Source organism: Ambystoma mexicanum, chromosome 10 (assembly GCF_040938575.1).
Source record: "Ambystoma mexicanum isolate Mex_15411 chromosome 10, UKY_AmexF1_1, whole genome shotgun sequence".
NCBI classification, from domain to species: Eukaryota; Metazoa; Chordata; class Amphibia; order Caudata; family Ambystomatidae; genus Ambystoma; species Ambystoma mexicanum.
In genome coordinates, this window is record NC_090932.1 from 604171530 (window position 1) to 604192243 (window position 20714).

At 48.8% G+C, this 20714-nt stretch overlaps 1 protein-coding gene across 4 annotated transcripts in view; it reads right to left on the reverse strand.

Moving 5' to 3' along the window:
• FAM124B (family with sequence similarity 124 member B) overlaps positions 1-20714 on the reverse strand; it is a 271679-nt gene that overhangs the window by 59575 nt on the left and 191390 nt on the right. For 3 of the 4 annotated variants that reach the window (XM_069618169.1, XM_069618168.1, XM_069618171.1), the window contains exon 3: positions 3558-4300. The exons of the other annotated variant lie outside the window; for it this stretch is intronic. In XM_069618169.1, the coding sequence (XP_069474270.1) occupies positions 3558-4289 (732 nt within the window). In that variant the 5' untranslated portion in view covers positions 4290-4300. The remainder of the gene's footprint in view (positions 1-3557; positions 4301-20714) is intronic. 4 annotated transcript variants of the gene reach the window in all.

Below are 20714 nucleotides of genomic sequence, written 5' to 3' on the forward strand. Positions count from 1 at the left end.
CCCTGGGAAATCGCTACCACACACCCTAAAAGTATTGGAGGAATTTGGGGGGATCTCAGGCCTAAAAATGAATAGGAAAAAATCAGAGATCATGCTACTAGAGGGAGATAAGGGGACATTTGTAAGAGAAGCGGGCTCTCATGGGCTAAAAGTAGCAGAGGAGGGCATAAAGTGCATAGGGGTAACTCTCACACGAAAGGTTGACCTCATATATAAGAACAATTATCCACACTTATTGGCAAGAGTGAAGAAAGACCTAGACAGATGGTGCCCACTCAGGGTTTCATGGTGGGGCAGAATCCAATCAGTCAAAATGAACATCCTTCCCAGGGTACTCTATTACTTTCACGCCCTCCTGGTAACAATCCCAGTCTCCTTTTTTAAAGCTCTGTCCAAGGCCATATCGGCATACGTCTGGAATAGGAAACCCCCTAGGGTTGCCAGAGCTATCCTAACGGCACCAACCAGGGCAGGGGGTCTATAACTCCCACATTTTAAGAAATATTATCATGCAGCACAACTTTGGGTCCTGAAGGAATGGCTGAGTGAAGACCAGAGAACAATATGGGCACTACAAGACAGGGCGGTAGCTAGGACCACCCTGGAGGACCTGCTGTGGAAACACAAACAATATAGACACCCGAATCTCAAAATCAGCGAAATTATGAGAACCACCCTTAACGCCTGGGACGAACAAACCAAGAAGGGAGCCATGGCCACCCCACAAGCCCCCTTTACACCCATGTTTTGGAATCCGCAGTTTCCCCCGGCACAAGAATCAGGGGGTTTTGAAAAATGGGAAGCAGCAGGGTGCAGGAAAATAGGAGAAATGTTCCAGGACAAAGAAATAAGAACATTTGTGGAATGTAAAAGAATGTGGACCCTGACGGACGCAGTTAGGTATAAATATGAGCAATTAAAACATTGGCTTTCCACACCAGAGGTATATCAGGCGGCCACGAGGGACCTAACATCATTTGAAAAATATATAATAACCAACTCAGGAGACAAAAAGCTGGTGTCAACATTATATCAATTTATCAATACGTCAGAAGATGAAATCATATGGACATATGTGAAGAGATGGGAAGGCACGTTAGGGGAAGGAATAACCAGACGGCAATGGGAAGAACTATGGGGGGGAATCCCAAAACTCACCAGGGCAGTCCAAACCAGAGAAATGTGGCTCAAAATAATCACGCAATGGCACTACACCCCAGCGAGGCTCAAATCTATGTACCCGGAAATGTCGGACTGCTGCTGGAGGGGGTGTCAGGAGGTCGGCACCTGGAGGCATATCTAGTGGGACTGTGGGGTGGTAAAGGGCTTCTGGGGAGATGTGCAATCGGAAATGTCTAAAATATTCCCAGAGGCGGACCAAATGGGGGAGCGGGTGTGGCTGTGCGGATTCAAAGACCCACAGGCCAAAAAACTCCACAAAGCACAATGGAGAAGCTTCATGGGCCTGGTCATCGCGGCATGGGCGACCATAGCCCAAAACTGGAAGAAACAAGACCCGCCATTGGTATTCACCTGGTTACAAAAAGTGTGGTCGCAAATGACCATGGAAAAGATAACGCACCAACTTCAGGATCAGGAATGGGGGACAGTGCTGGAATATTTAAAGTCAGACTACATGGAACAATGGTGCCCGCACAATATAAAAATCTCAGACATCTATGGGTACGTAAATGCATTCCCGAAACAGAATTGATTGAGACCCAATCTTCCGGGGGGGGGGGGGGGTTGGAGAGGGAGGGTGAGGGTTGAGATGGGAGTTTAATGTGTTGATGTTGTATATAAAAAATAATAAAAATATTTATTTTTTAAAAAAAGGAAAAAAATATTTTCATCCTGATGAGGCTGATAAATGAGTACCAACACAGGTTGGGTGATATAACGATACATATGGTGATCCTTTCTTGTATGAAATATATCACTTTACAGTGATATTGTAACCATATTTTTCGTAGTGTACTTGGAAACTATGCTACGTGATGCCACTTCCAGTCTTGTCAAGGGGTGAAAGGTCGTGTTCCACCACTTCCTGCGATGTCACTTCGGGGTGGGGTCAAAGGACATCACTTCCTGTGATGTCATCAGAGGTCAATGGGTCGTGTAATGTCACTTTCACTACCCCTGGCATTTTGGTGAAATTACGTCCTTGCACTGTGCTTACCCCACACAGCAGTGCCCCTTTCTGGCAGCAGACCTTGCTTCGGCAGCCAGGGCTTGAACTGCAGCTTATCCCGTGTCTGCCGAGGGGCATGGTCTCCAGGGAGCCGCAGTGTCCCTGTGCCCCAATGAGCAGTTTACAGCGTGGCAAGCACATTTTGCAGCCCGTAGTTTTAGAAAGCAAAAACGCGAGAAAGGAGACAGTCCCTGGCCGCTTCCGACACCAATACATCGTTCAACTCCTAGATTATAATTGAGTTTTATGTTGAAATTGCGTCGTGTTGTGATATGTAGGTTAATAATATAGATGCTGTATTAATATTCACATGCAAGTGGATGAAGTTGTGTGAGGTTCGCTTGTCAGCTGTTGCAAGATTATAAAAGGGGAAGTGGTGTTGCATTGTGTGGCTGCTCCCTCGTGCTCTGTTGGAATACTGCAGTTGTGACACATAAGAACACCGGGACAGTTGAGAGAGAGAGAGAGGAGAGTGGAGAGTAAGAAGATAGTATGGAGGCTGTTCGCTTGGTTCTAATAAGTACCTGTCTGCCAGTGCTTTAAGTGAGGTGCTAAATCGAGGGGGGCACTTGAGAGGGGCGTGGCCCAATCTTAGGCCACGCCCCCTAATGAGAGCCCCGCCTCGCCTGCTGCATGATTTCTCTTTATTCAGAAACAGGGGGAGGGCTGGGTTGCCTGCTCTCTCCTTTTGTTTCTGAGTAAAGAGCCAACCTGCAGCAGGAAGCCCTTTAACCGAGCAGCGCTATTCAGTTAAAGGGAATCCTGCTGCGTTTTTACTCTTTAATCAGAATCAAAAGGATAGGCCGGGTAACACAGCCCTCATCCTCTTTCTTAATAAAGAGATATCCCACTGCAGACAGCCTTAGTCAAGCGCTGCATGGTTAAAGGGCACAGCCCTCATCCTGTTTCTTAATAAAGAGATATCACGCTGCAGACAGCCTTAGTCAAGCGCTGCATGGTTAAAAGGCTGACTACAGGTGTCAGCACTTCGGATTTGAAAAAAGAAGAGGTGATGCCTTTTCTTGTTTCAAATCTGAAGTGCTGACACCGGCAGGCAGCCCTTTAACCATGCAGTGATTCAGCTAAATGGGCTGCCTGAGGGGTTGGCGTGGCTGGGACTAGTTGGGAGTGAGCCCCGGCAGCGCCCTAGCTTGGGAGCCCTTTTTGGAGACTGCTGAGGCACCGCCCAAGCTCACCCTGGCCCACTTAAAGCCCTGCTGTCTTAACATCAAAGTTTCTGCCTGCATTCTGTTAATGGCTTAAAACACCACAACAGCATACTGAAGAGAGTACATCGAAGTAGATTAGGATGTATGCTGCCATATTCACACGCTCAAAAGAAAGACAAGCACCACCAAAGCCTTACCTGAAGCAGTATTTTATTTCCATCATAGTCTTGCGTTTGCCACCGCCTGTGGCTAATCGGAATGCAAGGATTGGGGAGGAGCGGCACAAGCTGTCCAATGTCCTGCACTCTGAACTGCAGTGCTGATGACTCTTTTATTTCCAAAGGCATCCCCAGGGGCATTTGTTTTAAAGAGAGCTGAACGGACATGTTTTCAGTGGCATGTAGCAAAAAGAAACAGAAGCCGCTTTTCTCCAAAGTGGCTTCTTTCTGCAAGATCATTTCATAAAGTCTCACAGCATCCTCATAGTTTTCGAAGCTGCAGTATAAAGTGACTCGCAAAATTTCTGTCCCATAATGCACTTGCCTCACACCCCAAACAGGCATGTGGGCATCCAGGCTGTAGAAATCTTGGCTGACAAGCATGTAAGTGCAAGGTCTGCCATTTGCATTTTCTGTGTGATGATGCTGCCATGGGGGCTGCTGGAAAAAATGTAAAGTGCGCATGATCCGTTCCTCGCCCAGATCCTCATGAAGAAAAAGCAGGATGGACATCCCTGGAAAGCCTGTCATTTTTTGGGGATACCGTTCAAAGTACTTTAGGGAAGTGACACGTTCTGATATAAGGAAAAGTTGAATATCTGGCCATAAGCCATGGAAAAGTTGGTCAAGGATTTGCTGGAGAAGAATGGCGTCCCCTGAACTGGCAAGAAGGTGCACGGTCATTGGCAAAGAGTTTGCTTGTTCACCCATTATACCACAACCTTGGGAAAGAGAAAAACATAATTGAGAAAGTTTGCAGGCTGCCAAAAGGGACCACAGTTTGCATTCAGAAGAGATGATATTTTCCAGCAAATAACCGTTGTTCTAAAATAAGAACACATTATGGTATGGGTTGTTATTCCATTCCATATAATACCAGGTTGGTCCACTTTCAAGTCAAAGCCAATGGGAATGGAGCTGTAAATGGATAGGATAGGATGTATCTGTAAAGACCCCTCATGAAACCCCACATGAAAAAGGCTTAGCCTCTACATTTGCAAATCCAAACCTATTGATTTTGCCAATGATCATTAGTATAGGTTTGCCCTTTGAAATAATCCCCTATGCTTCCACATCATTCTATACCTTACTGCTGAGTTCCCTGTCTGCAGCCTAATTTGTGTTGTACATTCTCTGTGCAGCGCCTATCATGCATTGTCCAGAATTCGGCCAGGTATCATTTGCATGCCCATGAATGCCTAGTGTTTGAATGAGACACATCTGTGTTCTTCTTGTAAATGATCTCATGTAGTTACATCACATGGATTTCAAAGGTTTGGGTGGATATATATGGTCACCCTGACTTTAACATTCGGACATTTCAGATGCAATGCTTGTGGCATCTGTCACTCCATTGGGGTCCAGGCCCTGCTCATGTTTAGTTCCCAATGCATAGACATCATTAGATAATTATATGTATAGGGCTAGCCATCCTTTGGAAAGAAGACTGTGACTACTTTAGTAGTCTATTGATGTCAAATGATACATTTTGCAAATATTAATGATGGTAATCAATGACGATTCACCAAGACATTAGGTACAAATAAAAAAAAATGTAAGAAAAAACGAGACCAATCACAAAACAGTGCAATACAAAGTATTGTGTGTATTCAAAGAATATATTTTCTAGTAGCTTTGTTAAAAAAAAAAGAAATATAAAAGCAACATTAACATTATCCTGCTGAAGTATGTTAGCAATGGAATCCCGTATACTTACCCCATCAACCCCATCCAAACCTTCCCTTTTGTTCAAATGTTGAGATATGGCAGACCTTAGTCACCCAGTTGTATCTCTGGCTTTTATCTTCAAGAGTCAAATGCTTTGCCCAGGCTGCCATCTGGTGGTTAATATGAATTATTACAACTTTTGTGTTCTTCCAAATTAAAATGGCATTGATGGAGGCGTTCCTGTCAGTTTATACCTACCCTACATGCACAGGTTCCCATGAGACTTCACTCGTCAACATCCTCAGATTGCTTCTTTTTCTGGCTTGACTTGAGCAAAAAGGAAGCAGTGAATAAGAATCTGTATTTCAGCTCCCATGTGGGGAGTAAGTGTGCAGGCATGTGACTTTAAAAGGATACAAGCAACAGAAGCCGCATTACTGGGTAAGTAACATCTGGCTTTTGAGGCGTATGCATCTTTTTAAACTCGCATTCTTTGCAAAGGCTAGCATGCAGCACCTGTAGTTGTAGGTGGCAGGCTGAGTTCAAGGAACAGTGTCAAATACATGTTTAAGCATAGCATGTCCCACCTCTCAATCTGCCTTTGCTTGTCTGTCTACAAAATAGTGTCGTGTGAAAGTGTGCACTGAATTCCAACTGTCAGCTTTGCAAATGGCATCTAAAGGGACATTTGCAGTGGAAGCTAAAGTTGCCCAAGTTCCTTTTGTTGAATGAGGTTTAGGAGTGAATGGCAGGGGGTTGTGTGCTAACTCACCACATAAACCTTAAATGCAGAGTAGAATCCACTTTGAAGCAATGGTAGATTTACTGACTTTTAGACCCCACCCACCCTGTTGTGAAAGACACAAAGAACTGACTGGTTTTGCCCTTTGACGTGGGTCTGTCCAGATAAAATGTGACTACTCTGTGGGCATCAAGGGTATATTGCGGCCATTCCCCTCGAGTATGAAGGTATTCGAATAAAGCTGGTAACTTGATGAATTGATTAACATAAAATGTCGAGATACATTTCTGAGAACATCTTGGATGTGTTCTGAGTACCACCGTAATCTCGTGCATTGCAACAAAAAATGCATACACTCAAGAGGGCTGGAGATCACATGCTTTTCCAATAGACATAATGGCCATGGGAAAAGCCACAGGGTAAGGTGGGCTTTTAGAGATACTATATGTGTAGGCTCAAATGAGGGGGCATGAGCTTATACAGAACTGTGTTAAAAGCCCAGCCTGGAGAGGATTGTGCCACATGTAGGTGTAAGAGCTTTACCCCCTACATGAAGGCTTTTACCGCAGGTAGCTTCCACCAGGAGAGTTTTGTTGTGGGACGGTGCATGCTGGTAGAACAGCCATATGGACTGTGAGGGAATTGAAGACTAATGGCTTGCTTAGCAAATAAATGAGACCGGTAACAATGTCTGCTGGAAAGCAGTCAACCGGAATTACTTGCTTCCTTCCGACTAAAATGAAAACTCTGGGCCCAAATTGTGTTCGAGCAGAGGTAGTCCAACATTTATTTTCATTTGAAGATATCCTTCCTTAACTTTATCAAAGCAGATAGATTCCCATCATACTGGCACAGCAGTGTTATTGTTCCTCTATAAAAGAAGGGTTCTCCAAACCAGGTCACATGATACTGACCGGCCAGTCCAATAGAGCTTGGTGGAAAGTTCTTCTGCCACGATATTCTGAATGCAACGAATCAATGGATGGAAGACAAACATATCGCAAATCCGGTCCAACGAGGATTCGGGCTTGCTTTATCTATGGTTGACCATATTTTTGTATTGTATCACATTGTTTATAAGTACTAAACTGTAAACAGCATGCCCTTATACGTAGCATGTCTTCATTTCTCCTCAGCATTTGATCTTGTAGACTGAGAAAGGCTGTTGCTGAAACTAAGAGTTCTGAGGATGGATCCCACTCTGCTAAGCATCATCCAGAAACGTTATTCTGATCCACCTTCTCAAGTCCGATTTGGTTCCCTTGGCAAAACCTCCTCTAAATTCCTGATTAAAAACATAGAAACAAGGTGGTCTTGTGGTCCCAAAGCTGTGCTGCCGGTACATAAATGACATGGCAGAAAAAGTCCTTTCCATGTGTAACACATTTTCAAGTACCTCTGCTTCTTCATGCAGATGATTCTGTCCTCCTTGCATCAAGCCCCACTACAGGTCATAGAAACATAGTGCAAAGGGAATACTCAGGGCACTACAAGCCCCACTAGAGGTCATAGAAGCATAGTGCAATGGGAATACTCAGGGCACTACAAGCCCCACTAGAGGTCATAGAAGCTCAGTGCAAGGGGAATACCCAGGACACTACAAGCCCCACACTACATGCATAGTGGAAAGGGAATACACAGGGCACCACAGGCCCCACTAGAGGTCACAGAAGCATAGTGCAAAGAGAATACCCAGGGCACCACACGCCCCACTAGAGGTCATAGAAGCATAGTGCAAAGGGAATACCCAGGGCACCACAAGCCCCACTAGAGGTCATAGAAGCATAGTGCAAAGGAAATACCCAGGGCACTAAAGCCCCACTACAGGCCATAGAAATACAGTGCAAAGGGAATACCCAGGGCACTACAAGCCCCACTACAGGTCATAGAAGTATAGTGCAAAGGGAATACCCAGGGCACTACAAGCCCCACTAGAGGTCATAGAAGCATAGTGCAAAGGGAATACCCAGGGCACTAAAGCCCCACTACAAGCCATAGAAATACAGTGCAAAGGGAATACCCAGAGCACTACAAGCCCCACTAGAGGTCATAGAAGCATAGTGCAAAGGGAATACTCAGGGCACTACAAGCCCCACTACAGGTCATAGAAGCACAGTGCAAAGGGAATACCCGGGGCACTGCAATCCCCGCACTTCAAGCATAGTGCAGAGGGAATACACAGGGCACCACAGGCCTCACTAAAGGTCATAGAAACCTAGTGCAAAGAGAATACACAGGGCACCACAAGCCCCACTAGAGGTCATAGACACACAATGCAAAGGGAATACCCAGAGCACTACAAGCACCACTAGAGGTCATAGAAGCATAGTGCAAAGGAAATACCCAGGGCACTACAAGCCCCACTAGAGGTCATAGAAGCATAGTGCAAAGGGAATACCCAGGGCATTACAAGCCCCACTAGAGGTGATAGAAGCATAATGCAAAAGGAATACCCAGGGCACTACAAGCCCCACTAGAGGTCATAGAAGCATAGTGCACAGGGAATACCCAGGGAACCACAGGCCCCATTACAGGTCATAGAAGCACAGTGCAAAGGGAATACCCAGGGAACTGCAAGCCCTGCACTACAAACATATTGCAAAGGGAATACCCAGGGCACTACAAGCCACCCAGGGCACTACACGCCCTACTACAGGTCATAGAAGCATAGTGCAAAGGGAATACCCAGGGCACTACAAGCCCCACTACAGGTCATAGAAGCACAGTGCAAAGAGAATATCCAGGGCACTACAAGCCTCCCTAGAGGTCATAGAAGCATAGTGCAAAGGCAATACTCAGGGCACTGCAAGTCCTGCACTACAAGCATAGTGCAAAGGGAATACACAGGGGACCACAGGCCCCAAATGATGTCATAGAAACATAGTGCAAAGAGTATACCCAGGACACCACAAGCCCCACTAGAGGTCATAGAAACATAGTGCAAAGAGTATACCCAGGGCACCACAAGCCCCACTAGAGATCATAGAAACATAGTGCAAAGAGTATACCCAGGGCACCACAAGCCCCACTAGAGGTCATAGAAACACAGTGCAAAGGGAATACCCAGGGTGCCCAGGGCACCACAAGCCCCACTAGAGGGCATAGAAGCACAGTGCAAAGGGAATGCCCAGGGCACTACAAGCCCCACTGCAGGTCATAGAAACATAGTGCAAAGGGAATACCCAGGGCACTACCAGCCCCACTACATGTCATAGAAGCACAGTGTAAAGGGAATACCCAGAGAACTGCAAGCCCTGCACTACAAGCATAGTGCAAAGGGAATACCCAGGGCACTACAAGCCCCACTAGAGGTCATAGAAACATAGTGCATAGAGAATACCCAGGGCACCACAGGCCCCACTAGAGGTCATAGAACATAATGCATAGAGAATACCCAGGGCACCACAGGCCCCACTAGAGGTCATAGAAACATAGTTCAAAGAGAATACCCAGGACACTGCAAGCCCGCACTACAAGCATAGTGCAAAGGGAATACCCAGGGCACTACAAGCCCCACTAGAGGTCATAGACACATAGTGCAAAGAGAATACCCATGTCACTGCAAGCATGGTGCAAAGGGAATACCCAGGACACTACAAGCCCCACTAGAGGTAATAGAAACATAGTGCAAAGAGAATACCCAGGGCACTACAAGCCCCACTAGAGGTCATAGAAACACAGTGCAAAGAGAATACCCAGGGTACTACAAGCCCCACTAGAGGTCATACAAACACTGTGCAAAGAGAATACCCAGGGCACTACAAGCCCCACTAGAGGTCATGGAAACATAGTGCGAAGAGAATACCCAGGGCACTTCAAGCCCCGCACTAGAAGCATAGGACAAAGGGAATACCCAGGGCACTACAAGCCCCACTAGAGGTCATAGACATATAGTGCAAAGAGAATACTCAGGGCACTGCAAGCACAGTGCAAAGAGAATACCCAGGACACTAAAAGCCCCACTAGAGGTAATAGAAATATAGTGTAAAGAGAATACCCAGGGCACTACAAGTCCCACTAGAGGTCATAGAAACATAGTGCAAAGAGTTTACCCAGGGGACCACAAGCGCCACTAGAGGTCAAAGAAGCACAGTGCAAAGGGAATACTCAAGGCACCATAGGCCCCACTACAGGTCATAGAAACACAGTGCAACGGGAATACCCAGGGCATTACAAGTCCCACTACAGGTCATAGAAGCACAGTGCAAAGAGAATAGCCAGGGCACTACAAGCCCCCCTAGAGGTCATAGAAGCATAGTGCAAAGGCAATACTCAGGGCACTGCAAGTCCTGCACTACAAGCATAGTGCAAAGGGAATACACAGGGGACCACAGGCCCCAAATGATGTCATAGAAACATAGTGCAAAGAGTATACCCAGGCACCACAAGCCCCACTAGAGGTCATAGAAACATAGTGCAAAGAGTATACCCAGGGCACCACAAGCCCCACTAGAGATCATAGAAACATAGTGCAAAGAGTATACCCAGGGCACCACAAGCCCCACTAGAGGTCATAGAAACACAGTGCAAAGGGAATACCCAGGGTGCCCAGGGCACCACAAGCCCCACTAGAGGGCATAGAAGCACAGTGCAAAGGGAATGCCCAGGGCACTACAAGCCCCACTGCAGGTCATAGAAACATAGTGCAAAGGGAATACCCAGGACACTACCAGCCCCACTACATGTCATAGAAGCACAGTGTAAAGGGAATACCCAGGGAACTGCAAGCCCTGCACTACAAGCATAGTGCAAAGGGAATACCCAGGGCACTACAAGCCCCACTAGAGGTCATAGAAACATAGTGCATAGAGAATACCCAGGGCACCACAGGCCCCACTAGAGGTCATAGAACATAATGCATAGAGAATACCCAGGGCACCACAGGCCCCACTAGAGGTCATAGAAACATAGTTCAAAGAGAATACCCAGGACACTGCAAGCCCGCACTACAAGTATAGTGCAAAGGGAATACCCAGGGCACCATAGGCCCCACTACAGGTCATAGAAACACAGTGCAACGGGAATACCCAGGGCATTACAAGTCCCACTACAGGTCATAGAAGCACAGTGCAAAGGGAATACCCAGGGATCGGCAAGCCCCACTAGAGGTCATAGAAGCACAGTGCAAAGGGAATACCCAAGGCACCATAGGCCCCACTACAGGTCATAGAAACACAGTGCAAGGGGAATACCCAGGGCACTACAAGCCCCACTACAGGTCATAGAAACATAGTGCAAAGGGAATACCCAGGGCATTACAAGTCCCACTACAGGTCATAGAAGCACAGTGCAAAGGGAATACCCAGGGAACGGCAAGCCCTGCACTACAAGCATAGTGCAAAGGGAATACCCATGGCACTACAAGCCCCACTAGAGGTCATAGAAACATAGTGCATAGAGAATACCCAGGGCACCACAGCCCCCACTAGAGGTCATAGAAACATAGTGCAAAGAGAATACCCAGGGCACTACAAGCCCCCGTATAGGTCATGGAAACATAGTGCAAAGGGAATACCCAGGGCACTGCAAGCATAGTGCAAAGGGAATACCCAGGACACTACAAGCCCCACTAGAGGTAATAGAAAAATAGTGCAAAGAGAATACCCAGGGCACTACAATCCCCACTAGAGGTCATAGAAACACAGTGCAAAGAGAATAGCCAGGGCAATAGAAGCCCCACTAGAGGTCGTAGAAAAACTGTGCAAAGAGAATACCCACGGCACTACAAGCCCCACTAGAGGTCGTGGAAACATAGTGCAAAGAGAATACCAAGGGCACTGCAAGCCCCGCACTACAAGCATAGGGCAAAGGGAATACCCAGGGCACTACAAGCCCCACTAGAGGTCATAGACACATAGTGCAAAGAGAATACCCTGGGCACTGCAAGCATAGTGCAAATGGAATACCCAGGACACTACAAGCCCCACTAGAGGTAATAGAAACATAGTGCAAAGAGAATACCCAGGGCACTACAAGCCCCACTAGAGGTCATAGAAATATAGTGCAAAGAGAATACCCAGGGCACTACAATCCCCACTAGAAGTCGTAGAAAGACTGTGCAAAGAGAATGGGGGTAATTCATAGAATTCAGCGCACAAGTGGCGCATGCGGCTGGTGCACAGTGTGCGCATGCGGCAGTCTGCGCCAGCCGCGTGTGCCAAAATCCATTTCCGCGCACAGCGTATTCATGGATTTCAACATCCATAACCAGCTGTGGCGCAGAGTAGCGCAGCAACCCTGCAGCAGTGCCAGTTACGCCCCCAACCGCTCCCAGGCCAGTGGACCAGCATACAGCCCTCCAACCACAAAACGTCTGTAAAACTCCCCGCGCACCCCTCCGAATACACGTACCCCACTGCGCGGGAAGTTTTACACGCGATTGGCCTTGTGCGAGCGGGGTATGTGTATTTCGGGGGTGCGCGGGAAGTTACACACGCGATTGGCCCTGTGCGAGCGGGGTATGTGTATTTCGGGGGTGCGCGGGAAGTTTCACACGCGATTGGCACTGTGCGAGCGGGGTACGTGTATTTCGGGGGTGTGCAGGAAGTTTCACACACGATTGGTCCTGTGCGAGCGGGGTATGTGTATTTCTGGGGTCTGCGGGAAGTTTCACACGCGATTGGCCCTGTGCGAGCGGGGTACGTGTATTTCAGGGGTGCGCGGGAAGTTTCACATGCGATTGGCCCTGTGCGAGTGGGGTACGTGTATTTCGGGGGTGCGTGGGAAGTTTCACACGCGATTGGCCATGTGCGAGCGGGGTACATGTATTTCTGGGGTGCGCGGGAACTTTCACACGCGATTGGCCCTGTGCGAGCGGGGTACGTTTATTTCGGGGGTGCGTGGGAAGTATCACACGCGATTGGCCCTGTGCGAGCGGGGTACGTGTATTTCGGGGGTGCGCGATAGGTTTCACACGCGATTGGCCCTGTGCGAGCGGGGTACGTGTATTTCGGGGGTGCGCGGGAAGTTTCACACGCGATTGGCCCTGTGCGAGCGGTGTACGTGTACTTCTGGGGTGCGCAGGAAGTTTCACACGCGATTGGCCCTGTGCAAGCGGGGTACGTGTATTTCTGGGTTGCGCGGGAAGTTTTGCACGCGATTGGCCTTGTACGAGGCGGTGGTACGTGTATTACGGGTGTGCCCCAACGAATTGGCAGTGTGTGTCCTCCCAGGTGTGACCTCTTCCCCCTCCCGAGGGCCTGCAGGCAGACCCCAACACAGGGGTACACACTGCACCCCTGGCCATGCCCCACAGGCAGCCCATCCACCCTGGTGAAGCCCCCCAGCCAGCCCACATGTCACCACGCACATGTGAGCACTGACTCATGTCCCGAGCAGCCCCACCCCCCAGCATTGACGGGCACCTGCCAGCAGGCCCCGACTCATGTCCCCCAGCACCCCCATCCACCCAGCATTGAGGGTCACCTGCCAGCAGGCCCCGACTCATGTCCCCCAGCACCCCTATCCACCCAGCATTGAGGGTCAGGCCCCGACTCATGTCCCCCAGCACCCCCATCCACCCAGCAGTGAGGGGCACCTGCCAGCAGGCCCAGATTCATGTCCCCCAGCACCCCATCCACCCAGCAGTGAGGGGTACCTGCCAGCAGGCCCCGGCTCATGTTCCCCAGCACCCCCATCCACCCAGCAGTGAGGGGCACCTGCAAGCAGGCCCCGACTCATGTCCCCCAGCACCCCCATCCACCCAGCAGTGAGGGGCACGTGCCAGCAGGCCCCGACTCATGTTCCCCAGCACCCCCATCCACCCAGCAGTGAGGGGCACCTGCCAGCAGACCCCATATCATGTTCCCCAGCACCCCCATCCACCCAGCAGTGAGGGGCACCTGCCAGCAGCTCCGACTCATGTCCCCCAGCACCCCCATCCACCCAGCATTGAGGGGCACCTGCCAGCAGGCACTGACTCATGTCCCCCAGTCCCCCCATCCACCCAGCAGTGAGGGGCACCTGCCAGCAGGCCCCGACTCATGTCCCCCAGAACCCCATCCACCCAGCAGTGAGGGGCACCTGCCAGCAGGCCCCAACTCATGTCCCCCAGCACCCCCATCCATCCAGCAGTGAGGGGCACCTGCCAGCGGGCCCGACTCATGTTCCCCAGCACCCCCATCCACCCAGCAGTGAGTGGCACCTGCCAGCAGGCCCCGACTCATGTTCCCCAGCACCCCCATCCACCCAGCAGTGAGGGGCACCTGCCAGCAGGCCCAGACTCATGTCCCCCAGCATCCCATCCACCCAGCAGTGAGGGGCACCTGCCAGCAGGCCCCGACTCATATCCCCCAGCACCCCCATCCATCCAGCAGTGAGGGGCACCTGCCAGCAGGCCCCGACTCATGTCCCCCAGCACCCCATCCACCCAGCAGTGAGGGGCACCTGCCAGCAGGCCCCGACTCATGTCCCCCAGCACCCCCATCGACCCAGCATTGAGGGTTAGGCCCCGACTCATGTCCCCCTGCAACACGACAGGAAGCTGCACAATCATGGGCCTCATGTGCACCAAAATACCACCGCACGTCACCCCAGTCTTGACATGCAATGATTTCACCAATCCACCCCACACCGACATGCCTATGTCAGGACACAAATTAAAAGTCAACCATGTACATCAACACATGTCTGTCACACACACACACACACTGTTTGCCATAGATCGTGTAAACCCACATTTTGACATGCATGAACCCAATGAGCGAATCCCAAACATGGAATTAAAATATCAAAATGTATTATGAACAAAATCAATGTAATGAAACAAAAGCCAAAAAAATAATACAAACATGAAATGAAATGCATGTCCAAAAATATGAAAAAGGAAATGTAGATCCAATCCAAAGAAATCGTAAAGAAAAATGGTCCAAACTCTCTGTCCACCAAAACAAATCCAAAGGAAACGTAAAAATCAAATTCCATTGCTCCATGGTGAAATCCAAAGAAAGTGTACACATAAATCCAATGTCCAACTATGTAAAAGAAATTTTCAAAGAGTCCATGAGCCCAACAAAAGAATTGAAACCTATCAAAGAAACTACCTAAGAAATAACTATAAGTGTGGGGCATAGTCCAATCACCCCAAAATAAAGCAAAACGAAAATGAAACCTAACACTAAAAACTATTTACAATGGCGGCGGGCTAGTCCGACGGCTCACTTTCCAATGTCCCGGGCCAGGGCATCATCGAACTCCTGCTCAATGTCCTGGAGGCGGTCCTCTTCCATGGCCTGAGGGTTCGCAGGGACGATGCCATGTTGGACTCCAACTCCCTGCGAACAGCCTAGAGGCACTCGGCCCGCCTCAGTGCCCTCCGCATGGAGTTCTCCGCCCTGACCATTGTGAGCCGTGCCTCTTCCGCCCGCCGCCACTCCACACCTATGGCCTGGCCCAACCGCTGCCACACGGAAGACACTTCCAATCCTGGGTCCTCCTGCCCTGTGGCCGATGCCTGCCCCTCCGATGTTGATGGCCCAGAGCCATCATCGCTCCCACCTTGTTGCTGCTGCTGCTGTGCTGCTGCTGCTGTGCCTGTGCCCTGGCTCTTGCTACCTGCACGTCCTCCTCCGGCTGGGGTGCAGTTGTCGTGGTGGCCATCCCTGCTGGACGTCCGACTCCCGACTGTGGCAGCTCGACAGGGTACCCAGGGGATATATGGGTGGGAAGATGGCATGGAGGATGACTGGCGCATAGGGGGTTCAGGTGAGGAGGGGGTCAGAATAAGGTCCAGCATACGGAGGAATCCAGCCCTGGTGACCCGTCCCAGTAGGTCAACGCGGTCAAGAAGGCATCCGAGATGACGTGTAGTGTCTTCACGAAAACACTGCAGGTCACCTCACATGCCCCGTTGACGCAACGCCATCCCAGCCAGGACAGGCTCGACCCGGTCCCAGATTGCCACGTCCGCAGGGAAAGGAAGGCCAGTTGTTGTGCACTCATCCCCTCCCTGAAAACGGGTCTGGACGTAGGCATCCCTGCTGGTGCAGGATGATGCAGTCACAGGATCGAGGACAGGATTAGACACAGGCACCTCCGCGGCAGCCTGTGCTCCCTCCTGTCCCTGCCCCTGCACTGCACAACTAGCACCAGTGGAATCCCCACCTCCAGCCCCGTGTGTGTACCTTCCACGGCTTTCTCCTCCACCAAACCCCCCACCAACCTGGATGACTCCATGCCATCTTCCTCCGTCGGACCCTGTGGGGTCTCAGCTGCCCCTTCTGCTGCCAAGGAGTCCACCTCTGACCTTCGCCTCTTGGACATACCCGCGGCAGCTGCGGCCTGGGATGCGGCACCAGACTCCTCACTCCCCGACGAGATGACAACGTGGGAGGGGAGCCGGGCCTTGCGTCTCCGGCTGGTGGTGCGATCCCTGCCGATTTGCTCCACAGCACCCTCTCCGCCCTCTTTATCAGTTGACGCTGCAGACAGGGAGAGATAAAACACAGGCATCAGGGCACTGTACAATGGACTGATACACACATGACAGTTGCACTTGAGTGGCAGTGTAAAACTACAGACATGGCATCACACTCCCCAACACACATGTCATTTCAACTCACACACATGAGCAAATCAACAGGAATATTGCACCAGGCAGCACCGTCTATACACAAACAACAGCACGAGCAGCCGAAGGTGAGCTTGACGTCACATGAAACACAGGGAGTTTACAACACATGCACACATGCCACCAGACTTACATGCATGTGTATATCTCCACCAACTGTCGCAGTGATGAGATCGCCATCCATGTCACATCTCGCATTCAGCCTTCTACATGTCAGTGTCACATGCATCCATGTTGCATCACAGTTGGACACTTGTTAAATAGACCCACATGTGCATAGTGCAGATACATGCAGCATGAACCAGCATCCATGTGTGACACCACAACCATGCCACAGTACATACTCATAATTCATTACATGTGTGCACCCACACATACATTTGCACAGCATGCTTACCAACACATACACCATCAATGTGTCTCACACGTGATAGGAATCACATGTGGGAGGTTCACGTCCCTGTACATACGCAGCCATACATGTCCCTACAAAGACATATGTGCAACCTGCACACTCCTGGCACACCACAACACGCACAACGTCCGATCAGTATGCATGTACATTTACCGCTCGACTCCAGATGGGTCTGCCCCTCAAGGACCTGGACGTGGAGCGCTGAGCGTATGCGTTCCAGGACCCTCATCTGGTTGTCGGTCAGGTGGACCAGGCACCCCTTGGCATCTGCTGCCTTCAAGAGGTGCCGGGCCTTGTTGAGGGTCCTAGACCTGAAGTCCTCCCAGCGCTTCCAGACATGTTTGATCTCACAGACTGCCACCCCCTCCTCGTTGATGGCAGTCATGATGTCCATCCAGATCCTCTTCGTCCTTCATTGTTGGCGTGCGAACTTCTAAAGAGGGCCTCATAGTGCCCCAGGACTTGCTCCACCAGGACACCAACTTCCCTGGCACTGAAGCTGGTGGCCCTCTGCCTCTCTGCCTGGGGGTTGCCAGTGGTGCCAGATGGTGTAGTGTCTGACATGGCAACCCCAGAGGCAGGTGTGGGTGGGCAACTGGGTCCTGGGGCTTGGCTGTGGAACAATGGTATCTTTTTTTTTTTTTTTTTTTTAAACTACAGTTTCTTTTGTACAAAACACACATAAAAAAAAACTTTTGTTTCAAAGAATATAAAGAAGACTCCAAATCTTCGTGGTTCCATCTATCTAAGCTTCAATCCGCTCCAAAAGATCGAGGTATTCCAATCCACACAACCTGCCACCTCTCTAAGTGGGGCAGCCTTAAGCTCATCAACCCCAAACATGCGTACATTAAGTAATTAGAGGCACACTAAACAGGTACATTAGTCCTTCTCAGCATAATAATAGCGACAGCCATTAAAAAGGAAATTTCAATAGCGCATTCAAATAGTTCACAATAGCGCAGACGTGTTTGACGTTGTTGCCAGAGGAAATCAAACGCCACCACGACTCCATGTCATCGTCTAAAGGTGCGAACTGACCAAGATGTAACAGACGCAAGTCATTAGTTGCTTGGCAGTCCAAGATTAGATGTTTCAAGGATTCAACACAGACAAAGCAGAATCAACAGTAATTATCAGCTATAGATGGATCTTTACGGCGCCATAAAATTTCCTTAGGATTTAGAATATTAAGACGAAATCTCAGAAATTTCTCGCGGTAGTAGCTAGTATAGCATTGGGTCAGGTAAGAAGCCTGGACATTTAATTTTTTTTGCACGTAGCCTAGCGTGCTTGTTGAGGCCATTTGATTTCGCTTTTCTAAATTGACTATCCAAGCCCACGCCTCAAATTTCCTTTTTGCATGTTTGGGCCGAGAAATTAGATCAAAATTACATATATCTGCCGCATTAACCCAGGCTTGTACTTTTATCTGCCATTGAGCTAACAGGCTAGGGTTAGATGCGACTTGCATATGGTTGAATATATAATAAGGTGAGGCTTCGCGCGAGCAGGACATCTTACGCATAAGAGAAATGGACTTCCAGATAACATGGCTGTAAAGGGAGTTCAATGATAATTCGTAGCGAATTACAGTCATTGAAAGACAGCGTGGAAGGTTGAGTGCCCGTTTCCAAAAGCGGCCTTCAAGTTGGTCCCATGTTGACTCCTTTATATTCCAACTTGCTTCGGCGCCAAACGTTAGAATGGGCACTACCTTTTGCAGATAAAATATTAACATCGGTTTAAGTGAGAATTTCCCGAAGTTTCTGTTCAGTTTTGCTGCTTCAGGGGCAAGTCTTGAAGTTTTCAGTTTTAGATCTTGAATCCATTGAAATTCACAAATGGAATTATTAAATTCCACTCCTAAATATCGAATGGAATTGACGGAAGAAAGAGAATTGCCACCAACTGCCCAAATAAACGCTCTATCTTTTTTGCTTTTAACTGACCCAATAGAAACGATTTTTGTTTTTTCTGAGTTAATAGATAGGTCATTGGTTGACAGATAGTCGTTGAGGCAAAGAAGTAAATGTTGGAGACCAATCTGTGTTTTGTCAATCAAGACTAGATCATCAGCATAGGCGATGTGACTTACATGCACATGATTTATTTTGGGTGGAAAACAATGGACATGGGTAAGAAAGAGTGGTAAGTCTGCCAAAAATAATTTGAAGAGGTCGCCGGCCAGGGGACACCCTTGTTTGACACCACGAGTTGTTGGGATGCGTGATGATAGATCGCCGTATTTATTTAAACGTACTCGAATAGAGGTATTTGAGTGGAGTGCTATTATAGGATTAAGGATAGCAGCTGGACAGTTCCACTTCAATAATTTCGACCAAAGACGCTCGCGGTTTATTCCATCGAACGCCTGCTTCATATCAATGAAAGCAAGGTGAAGTTTCGAGTTGGATTTTAGAGTTTCCAATTTCAACAGCGAGAGTAAGGCAAGATTGGCATCCACACCTACGCCTTTAGAAAAACCAGTTTGCCGTGCATCCTGAATTCCTGCTTGATTGGCCCAACTCACAAGTTTCGATCTTAAATTTGCGCCGAAGACTTTCCCAATCGAGTCTAAAAGGGCAATAGGCCGGTAGTTATTTGGATTATCCCAAGAAACTTTCTTGTGAATTGGGACTACAATCGCTGATAACCAAGACTCAGGAAGGGTGGAGAGATTCGCAATTTTCTTGAAGAGGTGATCAATGAAGAGAGCCCACGTCGGGGCATTTTTCTTGAGCATCATGTTGCTGATGAGATCTGGGCCGGCAGCTCTGGAATTTTTGAGTTGCGAGATAGCTCGAATAATTTCAGGCTGTGACATTTCTACGTCCCATGATACATTGTTTTTTCGGTCGCAGACTATGGCAGTCTCGTTCCCAGGTCCATTAAAAACCTGAAAGAAATGCTTATGCCAAGTATCTCCCCCAATGGTATTTTGAGTTGAGTTTAGGTTATTTACGTAGCCCATATTCAGGATGTGCCAAATGTCGCGTGTGTTCTTGGTTATTAATAACTTCATCATTAATTCAGCTCGGTCTTGTGTAATGATCGCTCTATGTGATCTTGTTCAATTCCGATAAATAGCTCTTCTTGTCTTTGTTGCGACTGCAATGGCCTGGGATGAGGTGAATTTTCTTTTTAGTTGTCGCAGGTCTCTTCGTAATTCTTTCTTCTTATCTTGCATTACCTTACTGAATAGATGTTTGTGGCATTTCTGCTGTAACCCATGGGCATTGGAATCGGTGACATGTAATGATAGTAAGGGAAAGTAATCAACCCCATGTGGAGTGGAAATCAGCCTTTCTGTTAAGGAACCAATCTGGTTGGCACATCTCCGGAGACGATTTCCACTAGAATTTGTCTCAACTGGAACAATGTATCTTAAAGTTGAGTGCGGATTGGCCAAGGAACATCCAAGTGTTAGAAGCATGTGGTCACTGTCAGGCATTTTTCGAGCATATAAGGTTGTATCCTTAGTCTCGAAGTGGCTTGAAACCCAAAAATAATCAATGATACTGTGGCTAGACTCACGGTGCCACGTTGGTTGTGCAGGAATATCACCTCTGACTGCACCGTTCAGCAGCGCACATTTTCATTGCGTTTGACCATCTTCGTTCCTTTGCGCCAAGGTTGCCTTCGGCGATACGATTATAGCTTTGAGTTTTCCGATTATAGTCAAACCAAGAGCAGTTGAGGTCGCCGCAGCAGATGATTGTCAAGTGATTAAATTTCAAGGAC